Raw genomic sequence first — 22,764 nt, 5'->3', positions numbered from 1 at the left:
ACGCCGGCGTCAACGACGCGGATCGTGCGCATTGGTAGTGGGGGCCGATGGGGGTGGTGGAAATGAAGCGAGTTGAAAAGTGAGATTTGAAGTTCAATTGCAGGAATTTCTGGATGGAGGAGCCCATCATGGTGGTTCTCAGGACTTCAGTTAATGACAAGACTATGCTCAAACATGTTCGGGGATGCAGCCGAGGAAGGACCTTCCACTCAAGTTTACGTCTTTGTAGTACCGGTATGATTTGTTTCAAGAAGCAAATCACATGCATGGAAGTACCTTCTTCTGCCAGCTGGACTCTGGTGTCTGCGCCTGGTCGCAGCTTTGTCCGTCACCTATTAACATCAGTCATTAGCACTGGAGCACCGAGGCTTGATCCATGTCGATAACTGAGATGGACGCCCGTCGGACGAAGAGTAGTCGTCGATCGACTTGAACCGACGTCGCGCGGCCTCGTCAATGCAGAAGTTCCTTCCTCGAAATCGCGATCCAGACTCAGTGGCCAATCAGATTCGTGGATTTTGCTCCTGGTCAACGTTTTGAGTTGATTCTGAGTGCACCAGCTTTTATTGTCACCTCGCAAAACAAAAATCTCAAAACCATTTCTCAAAAACCAGGATCATGGGATCTTTGGGCCGTAAGTTGCTCCAGCTGGGGATGTGCCTGCCTCTTCCCGAAACGCAGTTTCCAAATCGCCACTTCGCCGACACGAGCATGGTCACTACAATGCGCACGATCCGCGTCGTTGACGCCGGCGTCGCCCACCCCTTCGGCGACGACCGCTCGGTCATCCAGGCCTTTCCAATGGGCATCCCGTCGGCGGAGAGCGACCCGTTCCTCATGTGCGACCACCTCATCATCGAGAGCGACGGGCGCGCCGCCCACCCGGACGACTTTCCCATCGGCTGGCACCCGCACCGCGGCATGGACATCATGACGTACCTCAAGCGCGGCACCGGCCGCCACGGCGACTCGATGGGCAACCGAGAAGAGTTTCCCGCGCCTGGCATGCAGTGGATCAGCTGCGGCAGCGGTATCGAGCACGCTGAAGGTGGCGCCAATAACGCTGGCGAGATCGAAGAAGGCTTCCAGATCTGGCTCAACGTCCCGGCCAAGCACAAGATGGACGACCCGTCGTACGGCACGGAAGACCCGGTGACGATTCCGCAGGTCGAGCTGTCCCCTGGCGTCAACGCGCGCCTACTCGCGGGTCCGTTTTCGGATGGCCGGACGGGCCAGTTCAAGACCAAGCAGTTTGTGCAAATGGTCGACTTTGAGCTGTCACCCAGCAGCACGCTGACATACGACATCCCCGCTGGCATGGACACGTGCATGCTCTTTGTGTACGAAGGCGACGCGCTCCTTAACACGGCGCCCGTCCGGATCAACCAAGTCGCGCTCCTCGACGCGACCGACGATGCCAAGCGGACGTTCGAGCTCACGGCGCGCTCCAAGGCCGTCTCGGCGATGCTTTTTGCGGGCAAGAAGATCAAGGAGCCCATTGCGTGGCACGGCCCGATCGTCATGAACACACAAGCTCAGATTCGCGAGTGCTTTAACGACATGCGCAGCGGCAAGTTCCCGCCCAAGCGCGCGCCGTGGGACTACAAGACGCTGTCAGCGTTCCCCGCCGACAAGAAGCCAACGCAGTAGGGTGTCGCCGTCAATAAGAACGAGTCGTAGCTTATGATTTGCATATATAGATATATTCGCATGGCGACGATAACCATGACGCTGAGAGTCAAGGGAGTGGTGTTCAGACGGCACTGTTCAAGCGCAAAGCAATATAGTGGACAACCAAGCCGTCGCTGCTGTCTGGATTATGCGGGGTTTCGCCATACGAAGCAATGTGAGGGGTACGGAGTTGCAAGGCATTTAGGGCCAGGAGGATTCTCTTGTAAAGAGCACGCAGTGCATCGAGTACTGTGTCACGCACCTCGTATTTTTGTCGTATTTTCTCCTGGCTCGACCGTGGGCGTTCTCAACACTGAGAAACTCACAAAGAACCGAGTTCTAGCACGGGTTTGATAACTTTTACACTCACGACACGATTACTTTTGCTTGTGCTGCACGATGGCTTCGACAAAGTACCGGTGCCAGCGCGTGTCGGTCGTGAGCTCGGGGTGGAAGGCAGTGACGAGAATGTTGTCCTACAGCACAAAATGGGATCCGCACAAGAAGATTTCGCAGCCGCACCTTGCGGGCCGCGACAATGACGTCCGTCGGGTCCGAGCCGTCGGCCGGCGACGCGTTCTTGATCTGCGACAAGATTTCGATTTCTTCGCCGACAGAGACGATGGCCGGTGCGCGGATGAAGACGGCGTTGTACGGCGTCGCCTCGTCATAGCCGGGCGGGCCGCGAATGTGCTGCTCAAAGCTGCGGATTTGCGCACCGAAAAAGTTGCGCGAGACTTCGACGTCGAGACCACCAATGAGAGCTTGGCCACCCTAAGCGTCTTTAAGCAAATGTTCTTGTCTCGGGCCGGTGTGCGCACCTGCTTGGCGTGGCGCGCCGACTGCGCGAGCAAAATCATACCGGCGCACGTGCCCCAGATCGGCTTCTTGTCGTGTACCCATTGCTTGAGCGGCTCAATCTACGGATGGTCAACGCTTAGCGACTGAACGGCGGTTTGGAGACTGGCATACCATGCCCCAGCGCTCGGCGACCTTGGCGATGGCCGTGGATTCGCCGCCGGGAAAGACGAGCGCATCAAGGCCTTCGAGCTCCGACGGGAGGCGGACTTGGACAGCGTCAGCGCCGACAGCCTTTAGCATGTCGACGTGCTCTTCGAAGGCGCCTTGCAGCGCGAGGACACCGATCTTGACCATGGTCAACGAGTGAAGTTGGGAACTGGTTGCTCGGAGGATGCGCCCTCGCGTGTGGGCCCGGCCCAGTGCAAACTCACGTTTCATTGGCCCGCTTCGGGCACATCGTGTTGCAATACATCAAAGTAGCCAATCAGAGCTGATGTCGATTGGCGGGCGGCCCACATCATGACGCAATCGTTCGATCACTGTTCGGCGGACGTCCTGCGTCCAGAATGGTCCTCCTCGTGCCACTGCCAGGCCCAGCTCGAGCATTCCAGGTTGCTATTGTTCATCTGAGATTGTACAGATGTGCGTGGATACTGGGTATATCTTGACGGAGTTTAGAGCTTGCTGGTGCCAGCTTTGGCCGCCATAAACTGCTTGACCGCAGCTTCCACGAGATACCCGCTCTCAAAACGGGCGTCGATGTCCACGTATTCGCGCTCGATCGCAGCAAGAACCTTGGCCTTCTCAATGCCCTTGCCTTCCTTGACGAGTCGCTTGAACACGAGGAGGCTCTCGTCCGCGCATGGTTGGTCGACCATGGTAGCCACCTCGCCAACCACCTTGTCCATGAATCCGGCGACGGGAAAGAGCTCGGTCACGAGCCCCCCTGCGTGCGCTCTCGCCGCTTGCACTCGCTTAGAGCGCAAAAGCATGTCGTTGGCGAGCATCGGGCCCTACGACACTCGACCACGTTAGATCATAATGTTGTCGATCTTCTCGTACGAGCATCTTTGGGAACAGGTAGCTCGAGCCGAACTCGGGCACGATTCCGACACGCATGAACGGCGTCCAGAACGTGGCCGACTCGACGGCAAACACGACGTCGCAGTGCGTGAGGAGTGTGACGCCGATGCCCACGGCGTGGCCGTTGACAGCGGCGACGAGGATCTTCGGACACTCGATGAGGCGGTTCATGAAGCGGCGCGCGGCGCTGCGCGAAGGGACCTCCGTTGGCATCGACGTGAGGTCCATGCCGCTCGTAAAGTAGTCCCCGGCGCCCGTGAGGACGATCGCAAGCACGCGCGGGCGGGCTTCGTAGAAGCCGATGAGCGCGTCAAGCTCGGCGTACACGGCCTCGTTGATGGCGTTCTTGACCGTGGGCCGGCGGAGCTCGATGACCGCGATCGACTCGTCGCTCGGTCGCGCGAACCACGTCGCCGTAAACTTGGTCGTGGGCACCATGCCGCCAATTGCGATCTTCGGCTAGCGCATACTGGCGACAAGACGGCTGCGATTGGCTAAAATGCGACGATTATGCAAGCATAGGGCCATAACACTCCTTGAAGTAGCAACGTGATGCTGTCGGCAGCAGCATACAACGCGCGCGGGGTATTCATGGATTGGTACCAATAGCAGCAGCGCTGTGTTGATCGCAGTGCCCGACGACGGGACTACAGTAGTGTAGTTCAAATATCGCATCTGCCACACGATTGAACGCTTCCGACAGCGACCGACCCGTAACAAGCGCGTCGATACCCTTTAGAGAAGCTTAAGTCCGCCGAGCGACTCGATGCTCATGGCCGAAGCGACACACAGAGTATGATCAAGTGTGGCTCGTTACAAGCAACACGGTTGATCGGCCAGCGGGTGTGCAAGAGATAGGCGGAGATACCCTTAGCGCGTCAATGGTCAATTGTCATCGTCGTCCTGTGCTGCCTTTAGGTCAGAGGCCATAGAGATCGGGCATGAATGACATATCGGGGGTGACAGACCTAACGTGGACATACTGTGATGGCAGCGAGGGGCTGGAACGAATGACAGATTCCGCAGGAGCTGCCGGAGACTGTTTATTTGGTTAAAAATGACGTTAGAAACGCAGGATTAATGCAGCGCGATGCCAGCGATGCTGTTGCCAACGAGTACGAGCGTGCCAAAGACGCCGGCCATCCACGCGTACGCACGGTGGGGCTGGAGGCTCTTCGCGTAAGCAAACGTGTGCGCGATGCGGCCGACAGTGAAAATGACGATCGCCGCGCTGTTCACGAGAGGGTTACCACCCGAGTTGACGGCAGCCCACGCCGAGAGAAGGCCGATCGGGATGTTCTCGAGGTCGTTGCGCACGAGGCGCTCCCAGCGAAGGTCGGCTTCGATGGCGCGGTCCGACGGCGTCAGATTCAGCGGTTTCTTCGTCTCGCTGTCATCGTCCGTCTTGGCTTCGGTTTCTTGACGCACGCCAAAGCTTTGCTTTTGGTTCTTCGGGTTCAAGTTGGTCAGGATCTGGTCCTCCGGCGGGCGCGTGCCAGCCGCAAAGCGCTTCCCGCCCTGGATCATCGTCGAGATGTAGAACTTGACCGTGAGGATCGCCGAGCACGCGATGAGCACCTTCGTGTCGTTGACCGACGCAAGGAAAGCCATGTTGCTACAGCTGAACGAAGTGGAAATGAGCTGACGATGCGTGGCGCCACCAGCGGTTGACGCATCGCCGAAGGATTTCCGTGGAGCATAGACAGGTGTATCCGGATGATGCGACCGGATACGCTGCATACAAAGCCGAAGATGCGGACCGTGATTACCACAAAGCAGTGATTAGCTCACGCGATGAGTCCAAGTGTAAAGCCGCCTAAACGAGCGCCGCGAACACTCGAAGGGCAATGGAGGTATCTATGTGCTCGGTACGCTGCGAAGCAAGCTCTCGACGTGCGCAGCGTCAGCAGTTGACAGCGCTGATATGTAACGTCATCGATTCGCCACACTTCCACCTTGAGCGGGTGAGCCAATACATCCCAGTCCGCTGATATACCACCGATTATGTGGCGATGAGACGTCTTGGACGCTTTCCGCTTTGCTGACTCTGCTTTGCTAACACGGTGCAAGTGGCCAATGCTACGTGTAAAGCTACGTGTAAAGCGAAGTCGACAAAATCTCCCGTCCTGACCACTGCGTTCCCTTGGTCCTGACTGTGTGGAGAGTCGAGTGACACGACACTGCTCGTACCGTAGCTCGCAAAGAAGCCTGGTACAGTACTCGACCTGGGGTACTAGTAATTGTCAGGGTTCATCGCAAGGTACCTTCCGTGCATCGAGTTTTTGCCAACGTGTCGGCGTTGTCCTTTGTGCGTTGTACTATTAATACCCATGGTTGCCACCTGATTGCTGATTGCCGCCACAACTGACGACCAGGTTATCCGGTTTGTCCGGATAATAACCATGGTGGCACGGACAACGATTCGATTTGATTGGCAATGGTCCACGTCAAGGTCGTGCTGCTCTGCAAGGGCCGTGGCGGTGACGCGGCGTCGTACCAGCCCCACCGAGACGAGAGCCAGTGGTGGAATCGCCGTGACGCTCTTGTCCGTTGTGTCTCTGCCTTTCTGCATGGCCCTTCCAGCGCCTACTGCACGAGCCGCGAGCTCGTGCTCGTGCATGACGAGGACTGGGCGCGCATGCACGTGACGAAAGGCGACGCGACGCCGTCCGAGTTCAACGTGGTCAACGCGTGGCGCGAAACCGCTCAACACGCAAAGGCGTCGTCTGCGTCCAGCGCCGTCGCGTGCAAGCTCGTCCAGAGCGCGCTATCCATCGCTGGAGCCGACACGGTCGCGGCCATGGAGAGCAAGCGCGAAGTGCTCGAGCATCTGCAAAAGCACTGCGACATGGACTTTCTGCGCGGCCACCGCCTCAACAGCAAGCCGGACGTCGTCTTGCGCAAGACCAACAAGCAGGCGCTGCTTCGCGTCTGGGACGAGTGGACTGCCACCCACGGCACGACCGCCGCCTCCAAAAAAGACGTTGTGAACGCCATCTTCCACGACATGCTACAGCCGCGCGACGCTTCCATCAAGCGCGTGATTGCAGCCACGCTGCACGAGTCAAGCGATGCCGAGCTGCCATGCTTCAACACCGACTTGGCGCCCACAGACGACCCGAGCCTCCAGATCGTCCTCTTCCTCGGCGCCGTCCGGGATATGACGCCGACCGAAAACAACATTCTGCAGCAGCTCTGCGCCACACAGAACATCTCGCTCACGGGTGTCCGGCTCGGCGCGGTGCCTGAGTTTACGAGCAAGATCCTCAGTGTCATCGCGTACCACCAAGCGCGGGGCGTCCTCGGTCCCGCCCTCGAGCGCGCATGCGCCGTCGAGACAGAAGCGCCACCGGCCAAGCGACAGAAGACAACAGCAGAGGCCACGTCAGTGCCTGTCCATATGCACGTCGTGGCGGCCGTGCCCATGGCGTCGTCCGGCGTCTCCACCGACCTTGGGTCTCGGTCGCAGGCGCTCTGGGCCATGGTGCGCCTCCTTGTCGTGACCTTGTGGCGATCGCGAATTGCGTCGTCGGGCGAGGTACCTCTCACGACCGCGCTGACGTTTGTCTTTGAAGACGCCGTCGCGCTCACGCTCAAGCAAGACGAGCTCGTGACTGCCCTCGCCGAGCAGCATCAGGCTGCGCCGTGTGAGTACCAGATCCTCCGTGCGCTGTGCCAGTACCTCGCAGCCGCTACGCCCGATGCCGACGTTGCGACCATGGCGTCGCGCCTTGTGGAGGGAAGTACGATGGCGATCGACGTCTCAAATGCAGCGGCGGAGCGCGGGCTCTACGAGGCGTTCTACACAACAGAGGCGATTGCTAGCGCCGGCGATGCCATGCGACTGCTCGTGCTCGTGCCATTGGCGCCGACGCATGCCGGCCACGACGCTGTCGTTGCTGCTTGCGCGCATGGGGGCGTGCCACTCGTGTCCCAGTCGCTGCTGCCCTCGCCCGAGATGGTGCCCGTGCACGATGCGGAAGCTGCGACGGTGACCATGCTGCAGCACCTCCTCTACCAGCAGCGCCTTGGATCTGCTTTGGCGTCGCTTGCGCCCACGAAGCAGCCAAAGAAGGCCAAGAAGACCAAGAAGGAAAAGAAGACCAAGAAGAGCAAGACGCAGGCGATAGATTCCACGGGCGCGAAACCGTAGAAGCCTAAGTAGCCGAAATCTCGGGCCTTTCGCAGAAAGAACATCCGCGGGCCATGGCCGTCGTTGGACAGCGTGCGGTGGCTTGGTGACTCCTGGTCGGGCGAGACCACTTTTACCGAAAGATTGCACTTTTACCGAAAGATTGCACTTTTCTCGAAAGATTGCACTTTTCGAAAGTCGGCCTTTCTATGGACAGCAACACAAGGATACTCTATAAAAATTAAAATTATCGACCCCAAATAATAGTATCATCTTCAACCGACGAGGGCTTATTTGGACGCCGACTTGGCCTTCACGGTCCGGTCGATGCGCATCTCGAGCGAGGAGAGGGTTTCCGTCAGCGAGTTGAGCTGATCCGAGTGGTGGCCGAGCGTCTCAAACATGACACCCTGCTGCGCCGCGAGCTGCTGCTGCGTCTCGGTTGTGCGCGCGAGAAGGTTCATGAGCATGGCGCCCATGTTGGTCATTTCGCCGTTGTTACTGACGGCCGATGTCGCAAGGGATCGCTCATCCGTGGCCGCACCAGGTGCCGCAGCGACGAGCGCGGATTCGGTAGCAGGAGGAGCGGCTGCGACCGGCGACGAGGCCGGCGCCGGCTTGACGGGTGCGGGGGCGACCGTGGACGTAGGCGCCGACACTGACTTTGCCGGGGTTACGTCTGCAGACATGCGGCGTTCGGGTTTGGCCGACGGCGACGGCTCGGCCGCAGGCTGTGCGGACGGCAGCGACGAGCGGTGGGTCGTAGCCGGGGCAGGCGCAAGTGGCACGCCATCGGGCGACTGCAGGCGTTCGTCGAGGTACTTCATCACCTTGGCGGCGATCTTCTGCAAAAGCTTCGTCTCGCAGGCCGAGTGCGTCTTGACGTCGAAGACAAAGACCGACCCGATGCAGACATTGCGGCTCGTGACGAGCGGCACGGCGGCGTAAAACTTGACCGACGACGCGCGCGTCACGAGCGGGTTGTTCTTGAAGCGCTCGTCCTGCGTCGTGTCGAGCACGACGACGGCGCTGCGGGGGTTCATAATCGTGTGCGCACAGAGCGCCACGTCACGCGGAATCGCGGCCTGTGTCAGGCCCGAGTTGGCCTTGAACCACTGCTTGGTGCGGTCAATGAAGCTCACGGCCGCGATCGGGCACTTCATCTCTTTGCACGCGATGCGGCAGAGCTTGTTGAAGCGCTCTTCCTGCGGCGTGTCGAGGATCTGGTAGCGCTCGAGCTCCGAGAGACGCAGCTCTTCGTCCTTGGGCACGGGCGCCCGGGGCCACGGGTGGTCCCAGCTAAAGTCCAGGTCGTATCCATACGAGTTCACCATCTCAAAAGCCAGTCGATTTCGGAAGTGAACAGCAGAGGCCCATTGCAGGAGAGATTTATATCGAGTTTCAAGGTGCCAGCTGTGTAATGGTATGAGCGGGAGTGACTTACGCTGGAACCTCATCGATTTTTTCATACTTGTTGTTTGTATGGAATTTCACGAATTTTATTCAACGCCCGCGGCCCCAATCCAGACACCGTCGACTATAGCAGCGAGGCTGCAAGAACTGATGGCCGCAGGCTTTTCTGGAAACATCCGGATACCCGGGGGCAGGGAGCGCGGGGTCTTTGCCGCTGCGTTGTAGACACTGGCGATAAGTACACCATGGCGCCGCGCCATCCATGACGTGGCCCAAGGGCGTATAGTACATAGAGACAAGGCTGTCCGAAGAGTCGCGGATGATCTTCAGAGAAACGGGTTCGTACGTCCAGTGGATCGGAAATTATTCGTGTCAAGACTCTGTATGAGGAACGTCCAGTAAGACGAACGCCAAACGGCAATCTCGCTCGTACAGCGCGGCCGGCTCTCTGCGATCAGATCGCGCTGGAGCAAGGATGTAGAGCATGTAGAGTGCCCTGCTTTGAACAGGTGGCGAGGCTTGGACGGGTCGCCAGCTGGGCACTTTGACACGGTGCATCGTGGTGCGCACGTCAGGAAACAGTGTATCAGCCAGCGTATGCCGTCTATTAATACACGATGCAGCGCGGGGACTGGAAGCGCCAACAGCAGCGCGAGTACGCCCATGGTACCGCTGTCGACGCAGGGAGCCTCGACGACCTTGCGTTGTCAATAGCGCTCGACGACCAAATCAGAGCTCGCGGCGAACCGAGGCCCACTGTGCTGTCGCCAACGAAGCGCGACCCGTTGCACGTCAAGCTTCCGCACTTGTGAGTAGTGCGCAAGATCCCACTCACGGCATCGAGACCCAAGTGTCATCGAGGTGACGCACGGTGCTACATGTAGGCCACTCGTTACCCCATCCGGCCTTCCGTCGCCCACCACGAAGCTTGACGAGCACGCGTGGTGCGTGAGTGACTTGCGCCAGCAGGTGGCCGCGTTGGCCGATGATTTCCAGCTCGTACGTCGTCCGCACTCGCAGCGTGTGGCGCTTCAAAGAGCCGAGCTAAGAGACTGTATGATTGTCTGCATTAGAAACACGCATTAGTGCTCGAGCGCGTCGGCGCGCTGGAGCGACGGGTCGCGAGCGACCCTGGACGCAACGACGGCGACGACCACATGGCGGTCGCCTTGCAGGCAAGACTGTCGCCATTTCTTGGATCTTCTTTTCATCTTCCGATGTAGACGCGTACGCACGTCACCACGCTTCTCCAGCGGCTCCACGATCGCGTCGCGACGATCGAGTCTACGCTGCCGAAGCGCGGGCAGATGGAGGACGACGTCGAGCGCTGGTCCGCCGACGTCGAGCGCCGACTGCTAACAACGTTGCGGGACACGCTCCAGTGCCGCGACCGGCTCCAGGACGAGCACCGAGAGACGAACGTCGTCTTGGGTCAGCTCACGTCCGAGAGCCTTGCCCGCATCCACGAAGTGAGCCAGTCACGGATCCAAGCGCTGGAGACACAGATCGTTGTATGTTGTGTGCATCCATCGCCGAAACGATCTCGGACCTGGCATTAGACGGACCGCCACGAGCGCAACACGTTCCAAGAGGCCTGCCACATGCAGTGGCAACAGCTGCACATGGCCGTAGAGCTCATCAAGTCCCAATGCGACGCCACTGAGAAGACGGAGCATCTCCGGACGGCGAAATGGATGGACGCACAAGCTGTGCGCATGGCCAACGAGTGGCGACAATGCCAAGCTCACATCGCGCAAGTTCAAGAGTCTGTCGACGTACAGGTGCAGGTAGTACAGTGGCTTTTGAGCGGCGCATCAAGCTGACGACGCAGGCATTGCAAGCGCACTGGAGGGAGCAGGCCAGCCGCACCGAGGTCGTCCTCGCCAACTTGGAAAAAGTTGTCGCAGCGGAGATCCAAAAGCGATCCCGCGACATGGCCGAGCTACATGCGTCGCGTCAAGCGTGTTTGGAGAAGCTTCATGCGCAGTGGACGGCCGAAGCGACGACGCGGTGGCAGCCCTACGTCAGCGCCATCTCAAGCCTCGAGACGCAAGTGAAGGCATTAGATGCAGCCCATTTCCGCGCGACGTCGCTTGATGGACGACTGGCGGACCAGCACCAAGCGTTCGTTCTCTCCCAGCAAGATGCGCTCAGTCGACTTCACATGACCCTGGAGGCGCGTTTGTGGCAGGTCGAAGCGCTCGCCAAGGCGTCGAGCCGCGAGAACCAGCAGCTGCAAGTGCAATTGCGAGGTCTTTTGAGCGAAAGGGCGACAAGCTGCTTCGAACGTCAACATCAACCTGACCAGTCGTTGAAATGAAAATCGAGAAATTCAAAAATTGCTACAAATGTGAGTCCACGCAGCGTAGGAACCGCGCGAGATGGCCCAAGATAGTAGCGTGCACGGATCGCTGTGACTGCACTGATGACGCAGAGAACAGCATAGGCATCAACCGAATGTTCGGCAAAGATCAATGCCATCCCGTGTGCGACCTCTCGCGTTGACGCAGCCGACCACGCTAGTATAGTCGTCGTCGAGAGTGTATGATGACGAGGTGCTCGTGGCCTCTCGCAAGCCATCGTGTCCATGAGCCAAAAACAAGGCATCCACGGCGCGCCCCTTCGGTTTGCGTGCCACGTCATGGCGTGACGTCCAGCGCCGGATACGCAATCCACCAATCGGGCGCCGGTCTCCGGTATCCGGCTGGATCCGTTTTCTCTCGCACAACCAAATTAGCATGCGACTTGGCGCAGGCGTCTTCGACATCACGGGCCCGGCGGCCGAGGTAGGCATGTTCGGCTACGCCAGCCCGCAGCAGCTCACAACGGGTCTGCACATGCGGCTGCGCGCGCGCGCCTTTGTCTTCGAGGAAGAGAGATGCTGCGCCTTTGTCAGCGTCGACACGGGCTGCATCACCGAGTCTGTCTCGCGCGCAGTCGCCATGCGCCTCGACGCCCACGCGACGATTCCCAAGGGCGTCTTCTCAACGACCAACGTACTGCTCAGCGCAACGCACACGCACTGCGCGCCGGGCGGCCTTTCCGACTTTTTCATCTACAGCATGCACCCGCCGTTGAAGGGCTTTGACAAGCAAGTACGTCCGCTCGCTCTGTACTAGTACGATGTATCAAGTCCGTTAGAACTTTGAGTGCGTCGTGGCTGGCATCGTCGAGGCCATTGCGCGGGCATACGCCAACCGCCAGCCCGGCGTCATTCGTGTGGCCAAGGGCACCTGCCTCGGCGCGTCCGTGAACCGGTCCATCGACGCGTACAACGCAAACCCAGCAGCAGAGCGCGCGCTGTACGAGCACGACACGGACAAGGAGATGGTTCTCTGGCGTCTCGACGGCCTCGACGGGTTCCCGATCGGCATGATCAACTGGTACGCTCGCCCTCTTTTTGCGTTTGTTGCATGGACGAATTCACCTGGATGTGTAGGTTTGCCGTGCATCCGACCAGCATGGGAAGCTGGTTCACGCTCATCACTGGCGACAACAAGGTAGTGTAGCGTGGTCGCAACGAGTCTGACGCGCTCGGTAGGGGTATGCAGCCCATGCGTTTGAGCGCGAGCACGGCAACAACCACTTGCTCGACCGACCTCGCAGCTTCGTCGCCGCCTTTGCCCAGAGCAACGAAGGCGACGTGAGCCCTAATATCTGCGGCCCGCGGCATTGCGGCAACCAAGAAGACGACCTCTCGCGCATGGTCCAGGTGGCCGAGGCGCAGCTCGCGACCGCGCGTCAGCTGTACCTCGAGGCCGCGTCGAGCCCCGCCATCGCCGGCGCCGTCAAGTGCGTGCATCAGTACGTCGACTACAACGCGATCCCGCTCTCGACCAAGTGGCACCAGTACAAAGAGTGCGCGCCGACGACGTCCCCCGGCTGCATCGGAGTCTCCATGCTCAGCGGTACGACCTTTGACGGCCGCGGCATTGCGATGATCCCCGAGGGCCTCACGTGGAGAAGCGACAAGCACTGGCTCACGCTCGTGCCGCAGACGCAAGCCGGGCAGAAAGAAAAGATCATCGCGTTTCCGACTGCGTCCTACGGCCTCTCCCCGTCCGTGCTACCGCTGCAGCTCATTTCCATCGGCGACGCGCTCGCTCTCGCCGCCGTGCCGTTCGAGTCGACGACGATGGCCGGCCGCCGACTCCGGGCCACAATCCGAGACGCCTTGCCAGGCCACGACGTGGTCGTCGCTGGCCTCGCCAACGACTACTGCGGCTACATGACGACGCGCGAAGAGTACGCTGTGCAGCGCTACGAAGGCGCGTCGACCCACTTTGGGCCGAATCAGCTCGTCGCGACGCAGCAGCAGTTTGAAGTGCTGGCGCGCGCGCTCTTGGTGCACGAGGCGCCGCCGACGTGTCCGGCGCCGGCGCATGGCTTTGTGACGACGACCCACTGGCACACACCGGTGGTCCAAGACTCGGTGCCAAATGGGTCGGCGTTTGGGGATCTTGTCGCGAACGTTTCCGACAGTTTGTACTACCCGGGAGACACGGTGCGCGCCACCTTTTACGCCGGGCACCCCAAGAACAATCTGCGCACGCAAAGCACGTTCCTCGAAGTCCACCGGTGGCGCGACGACCTCGGCGTGTGGGTCCTCGTCGCCGACGACAGCAGCGCCGACACGTTTTTTCGTTGGGCGCGCGTCGGCGTCTCGACGTCCCACGCGACGATCGAGTGGGTGGTGCCACCGGGGACACCGCCAGGGACCTACCGCTTGAAACACCACGGCGACTGCAAGCCGTCTTGGAGCCAAAAGGCCGTCGTGCCGTACGAAGGCTTCTCGAGCCCTTTTCGCGTGCAGCTGCGACCGACGACGCCGCTCCTCGTCGTGGCACCCGCCACGAAGGAAGCGGCCATCTCGACGCCCAAGGCGACGACAGCTCGCCACGCCGTCGGTGGGTTCACGGCCACCACGTCCAGCATTACCGCGTCGCCCATGCTGCTCAAGAAGCGCCGCACGTCCATCCTGCTCGAGTTGGGTCATGGCGTTCGCACGCGAAAAGCCAGCATGTAGCAGGTTATGGCTTCAACGACGAAGTTTCCAATTCGATTTCTGTTGACCTCGAGTCGTCTTGCAACATGGCGGTTGATAGCATCGCTCGAGTAAATCTCGAAACCAAAGACTTCTGACAAGGAAGGACGCGTGATTAAACAAACTGTCTGGTGTGGCTCGCGAGAATCTGGTTTACGACTGCAGAACTGTCCCTAGTCGGCTTGCAAAATAACCCGTTTCGTTGTCCAAGGTCTTATTTTAGTCGCTCGAGCAGCCCGATGCCTCCGGCCGACGCCGCCGAGTTCGAGGCGACCATCGAGAGCGCCGAAAACAATGGCGGCACCGACGAGTCCGTAGCCGAAGACGCGAATGATCGGACGGACGAGAACCAGGAAAGCAGTGGCATCAAGGCCTATAAGCTGGTCGTGGACCCGGCGTGGGACGGTGCAGCCTTCACCTCGATGATGCAAACCGACTTGCTCACGTACTCGCTCTCCCTCTCCGTCGCGCCCCTCGCCAAGGCCATTGAGGCCATGGGTACGTGGTCCGAAGGGTCTGGAGGCTGATGCTCCGTAGGCACGTCGCTCCAGAAGCACGATGACACGCTTCTGCAGCTCTTACAGTACTGCCGCCACCTCGAGACAGAAAACCAAAACGTGCGCATCGCCGATGATGACAACGTCTCATGCGCAGCGTAGTTGGCGCAGTCTGCGCAAGCGTCCAAGGACGAGCTCCTGAGTCACGTTGGTACCGCGACCCAAGGCGTGCGCGACGAGCTTCTCGGGCTCATGCAACCGTTGGCTGCCAAGACCGAGACGTTGACCGACGACTTGGCGGCAGCGACCGCTACGATCGCCGATCTCGCAACGCAAATGCACATCAAAGCCACGGAGGTCACGCCGTCGCTGCCCCCGGTGGACCCGGCCATGCCGCAGCTCGAGCGCATGAAGATGATCGAAGACCGTCTTCGGGAATGCGTAACGATGCACGGTCTCGATCAGCTCCGCGACGAAATGAGCGCCATGTTGCCGTCGACAAGCGGGCTCGCTTCAACGAATGAGCTCTCGGCGCTCAAGAACGAGATGGAGGCGTCGCTCGAGAAGCAAGCGAAGACGCTCCAGGACCAGCTCGCGGCGCTGCAGACGAGCATCGAGGACGTTGGGAAGGCGGCGAAAGCACATGCGCCGACACCGCACCTGCACGAGCTCAAGCGCGCGCAGAGCTACAACACGGCGCTCAAACCTAGTACGCTCGGTAGTGTGACGCCACCTGCTTTGGCCGCGCCACCACCACCCGTGGACCTCACCGAGGTGCACCGGCGGCTCAACCAAGAGGAAGAACTGCTGGAGGCGCTCCGACAGCAGTACGAAGCTTTGCAAGAAGCCCTTCAGGGCCACGCCAGCGACGTGGCCGAGGTAGCTGCTCTTGTGAGTCGATGGTTACTGTATCGATGCCCTAGCTAAAGCTGCAGGTCGCGATAACACCGTCGGCCGAGCTATGTACTCCCTCCACTGCATTGACACCAACCAACGAATTTGCGCCATAGATGCGCCTCGCACGAATTCGCCGGGCATGGCCGGAGCGACTGGAACAAGCGACAACGAAATACCGCTGGACCGAAATGCTCTCGACGCGCTCGGGCGCGACATGACGGACGCGCGCACCAAGCTCGAGCAATTCGCGCTGCAGCTGCGGCGTCTTGATCCGCTCGAGAAGCAAGTTCGGGACCTCGAGGCAGCGCAAGTGATGCTGCAGAGTGACTCGGACGCACAAAAAGTAACCCTCTGCGTGACGCGCGATCGTCACAGCAGAGCGAGCGTAGGCGGTATCCCACGCCCTCCAAACGGAGCTTCGCAAGTTTGCCAACGACTTTCGCGCGTTCCAAGACGACCAAGTACCGCGCTTTATCGCGTGGAAGTCGAGATAATTTATTTGTGATGCTTGGTGTAGGGCTTGATGCAAAGCTTCTCGACCGTGACGTCGTCGGGCGACGGCAGCGCAGACTTTAGCCAAGTGCTGGGTCGACTGGCCGAGATGCGCGCCGCGCAGGACGCTGCCATGGACGAGCTCCGCAGTCGCATGGACACGATGTCGGACGACAACAGCGTGACGCAGCAGTGGGTCCACCGGCTCCAGAACGACGCCAAGTTCCTCTCGGAGGCGAGCGAGAAGCACAGCGCGCACATCGCCGACTGGGTCGAGCGCGACGACGACGATCGGCAAATGGCCCTCCGGCACATTGAGATGGCGCTGCTCAAGGAGAAGGAAGGGCTTCAGCGCGCGCTCCAAGCGCAAGAGCGGCTCGGGATCGGATTTGTCGACTTGCACCAGCACGCACTCGCGTTGCGCAAGGACCTCGAGCGTCTGAGTACGCTCGCCTCCTTCTTCTTCTTCTTGTGCGCTCAGCATCGGCTAGGCGCGGCCGAGGTGCTCTCTGTCAAGCTGCCCGACATCCAAGGCCTCCACACGGCATTTGGGCACCTCCTCGCGCAAATGCCACCGCTCGTCGCGATGCCTGCGCTGCTCAAAGACTCGTTGGCGCGTCTTGGCAACGACATTGAAGCCGCGCACCTTCCATCTGACGTTGATTTGCAGACGCCTTGTCCGTGTTTCCTCATCGGCGATAGGACTCGGCGGAGCTGCAAGACAAGCTCACGAGCCTCCTCCAGATGCTCCATACGCTCGAGCAACACAACACGGACATGACGGCGCAGAACGCGCTGGCGAAAAACACGTACGAATGCATTGCGTCGACGACAACGTACCGTCGTTGTTAGATGGACGACCTCTCCAGCTCTGGAACTCCAAGATGCACGGCGATATGCTTCAACGCTACACGCAGCTCGTCAAAGAGCTGCGGGACATGGCGCGGAACGGCCGGTCACCCAGCGTGCACCCGTCGTCGGGTACTCTTCTTGCCAACCTCGTCTTGTATTGCTACGTATTTATCGCAGCCACCTCACCGTCGCGGTCGGGCGATGGTCCCGTGGACGCCAAGACGTTCGACACCAAGCTCATTGGCACGAACCGGCGACTGGCCGAGATCGAGGACACGCTCCGCGCGATGAGCCGGAACCTCGTGTCGTACCGGACGGATCTCAGTGACAAGGTCACGGCCAACAACCTCGCCAAACTCAAAGTAGGACACGTTTTGAGTTTTGAGGCGTTGCTGGACTCGCTTTTTAGTTTCAAGTGTTTTCGGAGCTCGCCAAGATCCACGCCGTGCTCGGTTCCGCGCGCTTTAACTCTACGGGTGCGGGCACAACGGCGGTCTGCGACGATGCCGACATCAAGTCCAACCTTGACGCGCAAGCCGAGCTCATTGCAAGCCTCTGCTCCGACCTCAAGCAGGTGCCTCGAATCCAAGCGCTCGAATTTGTTGGCGATTCCTAGTGTAGTCGCTTTCGGAGAAGCCGTCGGACGACAAGACGGTCCTCTCCCGCCTCGGTCACGACGACGACCAGTTCAGCTCCAAGCTCGAGAGCATTACCGACAAGGTGGCCGAAATGTTTGTCAATCTCGAAGGTCCTACAAAACAAGACATGTTGTGCACACTATCGTCCAACGCGTAGCCAATCGCAACTCGACGCAGCCGCGTCACGCGATCCCAACGTACAACCCCGCGCAGATGCTCGACAGTTTTGCCCAAAACATCGAAGCCAAGCTCGCCGAGTCTCAAAACCTCACCAAGCTGGTGCGAGTCTTGTATCGGTCGATCAAGGTTTCAACGACGATGGTAGCAAATTGAGAGTATCAAGAACGAACTCAACGACGTGATCCGTCACCGCGTATCCAAAGCACTCGAGTCGATCCGAGAAAACCTCCCGATCGGCGAAGAGACCACAGCGGGTGCAACCGAGATCTGATATGCACAGCACGCAACACCGTGCGTGTAGGCGGTAGCAAGCCGGTCATGTGCATTGCGTGCAGTCGCCCTGTGCGCCTCGAGCCCCATGTCCATGGTCCTCCTCTTCCTCTACCCTCCAAAATACCCAACCACGAGATAGAAAGCGTCCACGACCGACTGCCAATGGAACCGATTCTCAAAGCACCGCACGACCCCGTCATGGCAAGTATCGTTGCCTCGAGCTATTTTGATCGTTTTTGCAGGACGCGCTGACCGACCAGATGGGCGACGACTACCACGTCTACCGCGCGGGGTTTCGGATGCCGCAGCACGAAAAGCAATCGAGATATCAGGTGGTCTTGGGTCCTCACACTGGCCGTAGGAGAACGGGGTCGGGCAAGAATGTGCTTCCGCTGCTACCGTCCAACCCGTCGTCGCCAGCATCCCCAGTCAAGCGCGTGAAGAAGAAGACGAACGATGCGACGCCCAGTTAGTTCATAAGTCGTGTTACCAACCAAGTTGCGTGCGATCTCCTGTATGATTCGTGTTGCAGTTTTGATCGGTTGGAATTTGACAATGTCGTGGCGGCACACTGCTAGTACTATCTATCTATCTATCTATCTATCTATCTATCTATCTATCTATCTATCTATCTATCTATCTATCTATCTATCTATCTATCTATCTATCTATCTATCTATCTATCTATCTATGCCGTGTCGATGGCTTGTACGCGACGCAACTGCTCTGGACCCAAGGCCATGTCGGTCGCAATGGCCCAAAATGGCACTTGCTTCAAGGCTTAGCCGAATGATTTCGCGATTCAATTGCTTGCACGCGGGCTTCCCCGCGTGGTGGCGTTTCGTGTGCAACTAGAGCGACGCTCAATTTAGTAGAAAAACGTCCGAGTAGCATGGCCTACCCTTTGGACGCCGGCGGCGGCGGCAAGTGGAATGGCGACGCGTTCGCATCGAGCCTTGGTGGCGACTTGCTTACGTTCTCCGTGGCACCGCTCACGCACGTCATGAAGACAGTTGGCTCGACGCTGCAGCAACACGACACGCTCTTGGACGAGCTCGCAGCAGCGCTGGCCAAGCTGCAGCAGCACCAGCACGAGGTACCGCACACGATATTACATGCGACGCAGAATCGGATGCCTCGCCCGTAGACAAACCAGACGCTCGTCCAAGTGCAAGCGAACGACCCGAGCGCGATCCGGGACGAAGTGCTCGAGATGGTCGACAGCCTCCAGAAGCGCGTCGAGGGCTCCGAAGCCGACATTGCGCAAGCGTCTGCGCTCACCCACGCGCTTGGTGGGAAAGTCGCGATCATTGAAGAACACGGCGCCAAGCTGGACGACGTCGAAGCCACTGTCCAAGATCTGGCGTCCACAGTCGACCAGATGTCGGCGCGCATGAGCGACTTTTTGCTACCAAACGCACTCGAAGGACTCAAAGCCCAGATTCTAGACGAGCTTCAAGATCAGATTCTGGCCCACGTCCGAGCCGAAATTGGCGCACGAAGATCGACTTCCACGCTGCCACTACCCTCCTCAGGGTCCGACGACGCGGACGCGCACACCAAAGATAGTTTAAACGAAGCGGGTGCCAGCTCGATGGAAGCTACCACTCTTGACGACATCCCAGACGACGAGAGTGGCAATGACGACGACGATGAGATCGAGGTCGAGGCCGAAACTAATACCAGCAGTAGCGACGTGCTTCGAGCCAGTGATGAGAGCGTCAAGACCAGCGATCCAGCTCCCGTACTGCAAGCGACGCAGGAGCTCGAGTCTTCGGACGTGACCACGACCCTAGCCCCTGCAACGACGACGCGACATGGATCACGTCGGTCCACCGGTGGGCGCGCGTCGTTGAAAACGGGGGCAGCAACAAACGAGCTGGGAAATCAACTCCGGGACCTCAACGCCCGCGTCGCCCGCGCCGAGCGAGATCGCGAGGATGTGCTTGAACAAATGGCGCAGCTGCAGCACGAATTGCGTGAGGTGAGCGGACGCCCGCCAACGTTTGCAGCGCCAGCGGCTCTCGAGCCCAAAGTACCACCGACCGAGCGTATGCAATCATAGCGCATATTGCATCTACTGACAGGATGGGTTGTGTAGTCGTCAATGCAGCGTACGAGACGGCGTTGGAGACGCAGCTGGCCAAGATTATGGAGCTAACCAAGCAGCTACAAGCGTTGCAGGACACCGTCTCCGCCAACACCGAGGGCGTGGACGCCAACAAAGTACCTCGTCCTCTCGCTAGAGGTTGCATCTGCTGACCGATGGCGCGCAGACAACGATCAAGGCGACTCAAGACGACTTGCGCAAGCTCCGTCGCCAAGTCGAGGAATTCCAGGAGACCCAGGTGCTGCGCCGCCGCGTTTGTCGATGCCACTCATAGCATGCGTAGCAACTCATGCAAAGCTTTGCGACGGCGCCATCATCGTCGACGTCGTCGGGCGAGCCGTCCGGAACGTCGGCCGTCGGTGGCGGCCCGGACCTCTCGATGGTGTTTTCCAAGCTCGCCGAGATGCGTCAAGCGCAGGTCGCTGCCTCGGAGGAGTTGCGCGAGGCGCTGGAGACGGTCGCGGAGAAGAGTGCCGACCAAGGCCGGGAGCTGCACAAATGGACCGAGACCGTGCAGAGACTCGGGGCTGCCAGCGTCGGGCACGTCGACGCCGAGGCGCGAAAACTCAAAGAAACGCTCCAGCGCCAACTGCACCAGCAAGCCGAGCTCATCACGAGCGTGAACGAATGGCTACCCCTCGGCCACGACATCCACCACGATCTGCACCACCCCGGTATAATGGCTATTCCATGGACTGGGCTTGAATGGGAGTTGCGCAGACGGCCGAAGCCCCACGCGTCGCCTCGCCGAGCTGCAAAACCTCGCGCGGCAGTATCACTTGATTGCACCGGCGGTCATGAACCTTGTTGCTGCCCCCGGCGCGCACCAAACAACGCTACTGCGACTGCGCCATGTGCTTGTGGACGCACCGGACGGCGCCGAAAAGGTCGCGACGTCCGATCTGCTTCAAGCAGCCACGGCCGATGTGTCGGCACTCGACAAGGCCAACGAGACGCTACTGCGTGCCTACGACCAGGCGCGCGTCATGGTGACGTGTCATGGCGGCGTGTCTCATATCTCTCATGTATGGCGATGTAGATTGACGAGCTCTGGAGTGATTGGTACGACAAGCAGCACAGCGACGCCCGCCAAAAGCAGGACCAGCTCGCAAAAGACATGGTTGACTTGCGCCAAATGCAGCAAGTGCTCGCACGTCCTGCGGCTCCGAGCGCCAGCAGCGGTATATCGTCAATTTCAAGTCGCCGACGAAACGATAATGGTGCTAGTGCCCAAGGATCCGGAGCGCAGGACGAGCCACGTCGCATTGAGCGTCCTCGACAATGCAGCGTCGCTGAGCGGGCACAACAGCGAGGCGCTCAAGAAGATGGAGCAGATCCTCTTGACGACGCAGCGTCGTATGGACGGGTTCGAAGACGACCTGCGCGTGCTGAGCCGAAACGTGCTCGCCTATCGCAACGACCTCGCCGACAAGGTCACGGAAGGTCACCTCGCCAAGCTTCGGGTGCCTGGAGCTTCCACCGTTCATATCTCAAATCCATTTCTTGTAGTTTCAAATCTACTCCGAGCTCGCCAAGGTCCATACGTTCTTGGGGTCGTCTAAGTTTTCGGCGCCACCAAAAACGAGCATCGAGCACATGCCCGTGTACGACGACGCCGACATCAAGGGCACGCTCGACGCGCAGGCCGAAATGATTGCCAAGCTCTGCGCCGAATTAAAAAAGTATGTCGTTGTGCGAAGTGGACATAGTGTCTATCAACGTATTATTTGATGTAGGAAAAAGACGATCGCGAGCGGGAGCTTCGCGACAAGGAAAGCGCGCGGGACCCGGGTACAGACGCAGAGCTCAATAAGATCTCGGTCGAGACCGACCGGTTCAACACGCGCCTCGAGAGCATCACGGAGAAGGTCGCCGAAATGTTCGTCTCGTTGGAAGTCAACCGGTCCGCGACGCAGCCGCGGCACACAATTCCCGTCTTCAACCCGGCACAAATGCTCGACTCGTTCGCGCAGACGATCGAAGCCAAGCTTGCCGAGACGCAGGACCTCACAAAGAAGGTGCGCGGTCATACAGGGAACCAAAGCGTCCTGTAATGCTACACTGCTCGCCATCGGTATAGGACACCCCTATGTGGTAAGAAAATTGTTGGACAATATTAAATATTATCTATAAATAATGAGAGGTTGCGATAAAACATGCATGTCCGATCCTACTCACTAAATTTCAGGCATGGTGCGCTAGAAATGACGACATAGCGTCAAAGAAAGTGAAATCGCTGCGTTTTTTGGCGCGTCAAATTTTAAAGACAGCCAAGGATATCGTCACTTTTCTTCTCTTCCGCAACCTTTCAGGCAAAGGTAAATTGTCGAACTATATATTATACAACCTGTTACCATTTGCGATGGCGTAGTGGTGACACCTATGCCGCTTGGCACCCCTTTGGACATTGCCGAGGTGGCGTCCGTTCTCGCTTTCCGAAAGGTCGGCAAAAGCATCAATGAAATCGCCAAGGTGATGGGGCGCTCGCGCTGCGCCGTACGCCATGTGCTTCAAGCCGAGGACCCCTTCAATCGGCCTCCAAAGAAGCGCACATGCCCGAAAATGTCAGTGCGCAGCCTACGCCGCCTTCGCAAGGCTGCCTCCACAAGCGGCAAGTCAGCCAGCAAGCTCAAGACGGAGCTGCAACTTGACGCCTCCGTCCGTACCGTCCAGCGCCACCT

At 59.2% G+C, this 22,764-nt stretch overlaps 10 protein-coding genes across 10 annotated transcripts; 5 read left to right on the top strand and 5 right to left on the bottom strand.

Annotated features, from left to right (window-relative positions):
• Positions 1-602: 602 nt before the first annotated feature.
• On the bottom strand, positions 603-1,523 carry SPRG_18822 (hypothetical protein; the record flags this gene model as incomplete). Its single annotated transcript, XM_012338649.1, has 1 exon — positions 603-1,523. A coding segment is annotated over one exon (921 nt), but the record flags the coding sequence as incomplete, so codon positions are not given.
• A 221-nt stretch (positions 1,524-1,744) lies between these two features.
• Positions 1,745-2,860, bottom strand: SPRG_00488 (hypothetical protein). The gene is made up of 5 exons (XM_012338582.1): positions 2,644-2,860; positions 2,493-2,591; positions 2,194-2,445; positions 2,053-2,147; positions 1,745-2,010 (listed from the first exon to the last, which is right to left on the bottom strand). The coding sequence occupies exons 1-5, from the start codon at positions 2,824-2,826 to the stop codon at positions 1,926-1,928; spliced, it is 714 nt and encodes a 237-aa protein (XP_012193972.1). The 5' UTR covers positions 2,827-2,860; the 3' UTR covers positions 1,745-1,925.
• A 286-nt stretch (positions 2,861-3,146) lies between these two features.
• On the bottom strand, positions 3,147-3,993 carry SPRG_18821 (hypothetical protein; the record flags this gene model as incomplete). The annotated part of the gene is made up of 2 exons (XM_012338648.1): positions 3,147-3,485; positions 3,535-3,993. 2 exons carry the CDS (start codon positions 3,991-3,993, stop codon positions 3,147-3,149), a joined length of 798 nt encoding a protein of 265 aa, XP_012194038.1.
• A 639-nt stretch (positions 3,994-4,632) lies between these two features.
• Positions 4,633-5,166, bottom strand: SPRG_18820 (hypothetical protein; the record flags this gene model as incomplete). Its single annotated transcript, XM_012338647.1, has 1 exon — positions 4,633-5,166. One exon carries the CDS (start codon positions 5,164-5,166, stop codon positions 4,633-4,635), a length of 534 nt encoding a protein of 177 aa, XP_012194037.1.
• An 826-nt stretch (positions 5,167-5,992) lies between these two features.
• SPRG_18819 (hypothetical protein) lies at positions 5,993-7,708 on the top strand (the record flags this gene model as incomplete). The annotated part of the gene is made up of 1 exon (XM_012338646.1): positions 5,993-7,708. One exon carries the CDS (start codon positions 5,993-5,995, stop codon positions 7,706-7,708), a length of 1,716 nt encoding a protein of 571 aa, XP_012194036.1.
• Positions 7,709-7,977: 269 nt separating this feature from the next.
• On the bottom strand, positions 7,978-9,021 carry SPRG_18818 (hypothetical protein; the record flags this gene model as incomplete). Its single annotated transcript, XM_012338645.1, has 1 exon — positions 7,978-9,021. The coding sequence occupies one exon, from the start codon at positions 9,019-9,021 to the stop codon at positions 7,978-7,980; it is 1,044 nt and encodes a 347-aa protein (XP_012194035.1).
• Positions 9,022-10,790: 1,769 nt separating this feature from the next.
• Positions 10,791-11,197, top strand: SPRG_18817 (hypothetical protein; the record flags this gene model as incomplete). Its single annotated transcript, XM_012338644.1, has 2 exons — positions 10,791-10,887; positions 10,932-11,197. 2 exons carry the CDS (start codon positions 10,791-10,793, stop codon positions 11,195-11,197), a joined length of 363 nt encoding a protein of 120 aa, XP_012194034.1.
• A 695-nt stretch (positions 11,198-11,892) lies between these two features.
• SPRG_18816 (hypothetical protein) lies at positions 11,893-14,126 on the top strand (the record flags this gene model as incomplete). Its single annotated transcript, XM_012338643.1, has 4 exons — positions 11,893-12,195; positions 12,242-12,483; positions 12,540-12,600; positions 12,642-14,126. The coding sequence occupies 4 exons, from the start codon at positions 11,893-11,895 to the stop codon at positions 14,124-14,126; spliced, it is 2,091 nt and encodes a 696-aa protein (XP_012194033.1).
• A 257-nt stretch (positions 14,127-14,383) lies between these two features.
• On the top strand, positions 14,384-16,882 carry SPRG_18815 (hypothetical protein; the record flags this gene model as incomplete). Its single annotated transcript, XM_012338642.1, has 9 exons — positions 14,384-14,642; positions 14,682-14,761; positions 14,804-15,520; positions 15,565-15,604; positions 15,652-15,881; positions 15,928-15,999; positions 16,056-16,473; positions 16,522-16,688; positions 16,733-16,882. The coding sequence occupies 9 exons, from the start codon at positions 14,384-14,386 to the stop codon at positions 16,880-16,882; spliced, it is 2,133 nt and encodes a 710-aa protein (XP_012194032.1).
• Positions 16,883-18,865: 1,983 nt separating this feature from the next.
• Positions 18,866-22,137, top strand: SPRG_18814 (hypothetical protein; the record flags this gene model as incomplete). The annotated part of the gene is made up of 11 exons (XM_012338641.1): positions 18,866-19,069; positions 19,121-20,024; positions 20,075-20,199; positions 20,250-20,321; positions 20,367-20,757; positions 20,804-21,072; positions 21,123-21,264; positions 21,311-21,546; positions 21,593-21,765; positions 21,820-21,874; positions 21,898-22,137. The coding sequence occupies 11 exons, from the start codon at positions 18,866-18,868 to the stop codon at positions 22,135-22,137; spliced, it is 2,811 nt and encodes a 936-aa protein (XP_012194031.1).
• Between the last annotated feature and the right edge of the window lie 627 nt (positions 22,138-22,764).

Source organism: Saprolegnia parasitica (genome assembly GCF_000151545.1).
Source record: "Saprolegnia parasitica CBS 223.65 unplaced genomic scaffold supercont2.1, whole genome shotgun sequence".
Taxonomy (NCBI): Eukaryota; Oomycota; class Saprolegniomycetes; order Saprolegniales; family Saprolegniaceae; genus Saprolegnia; species Saprolegnia parasitica.
Note: the sequence above shows the minus strand (reverse complement) of the source record. Positions and strands in the feature narration are given on the sequence as shown.

Excerpts from the sequence above, each read along its gene's own strand:
- SPRG_00488 (XM_012338582.1), bottom strand. The coding sequence starts at position 2,826 with ATGGTCAAGATCGGTGTCCTCGCGCTGCAAGGCGCCTTCGAAGAGCAC. Across the intron at positions 2,148-2,193 it reads TCATTGTCGCGGCCCGCAAG|GACAACATTCTCGTCACTGC; the intron begins GTGCGGCTGCGA and ends TTTGTGCTGTAG. Across the intron at positions 2,011-2,052 it reads ATCGTGCAGCACAAGCAAAA|AACTCGGTTCTTTGTGAGTT; the intron begins GTAATCGTGTCG and ends AACCCGTGCTAG.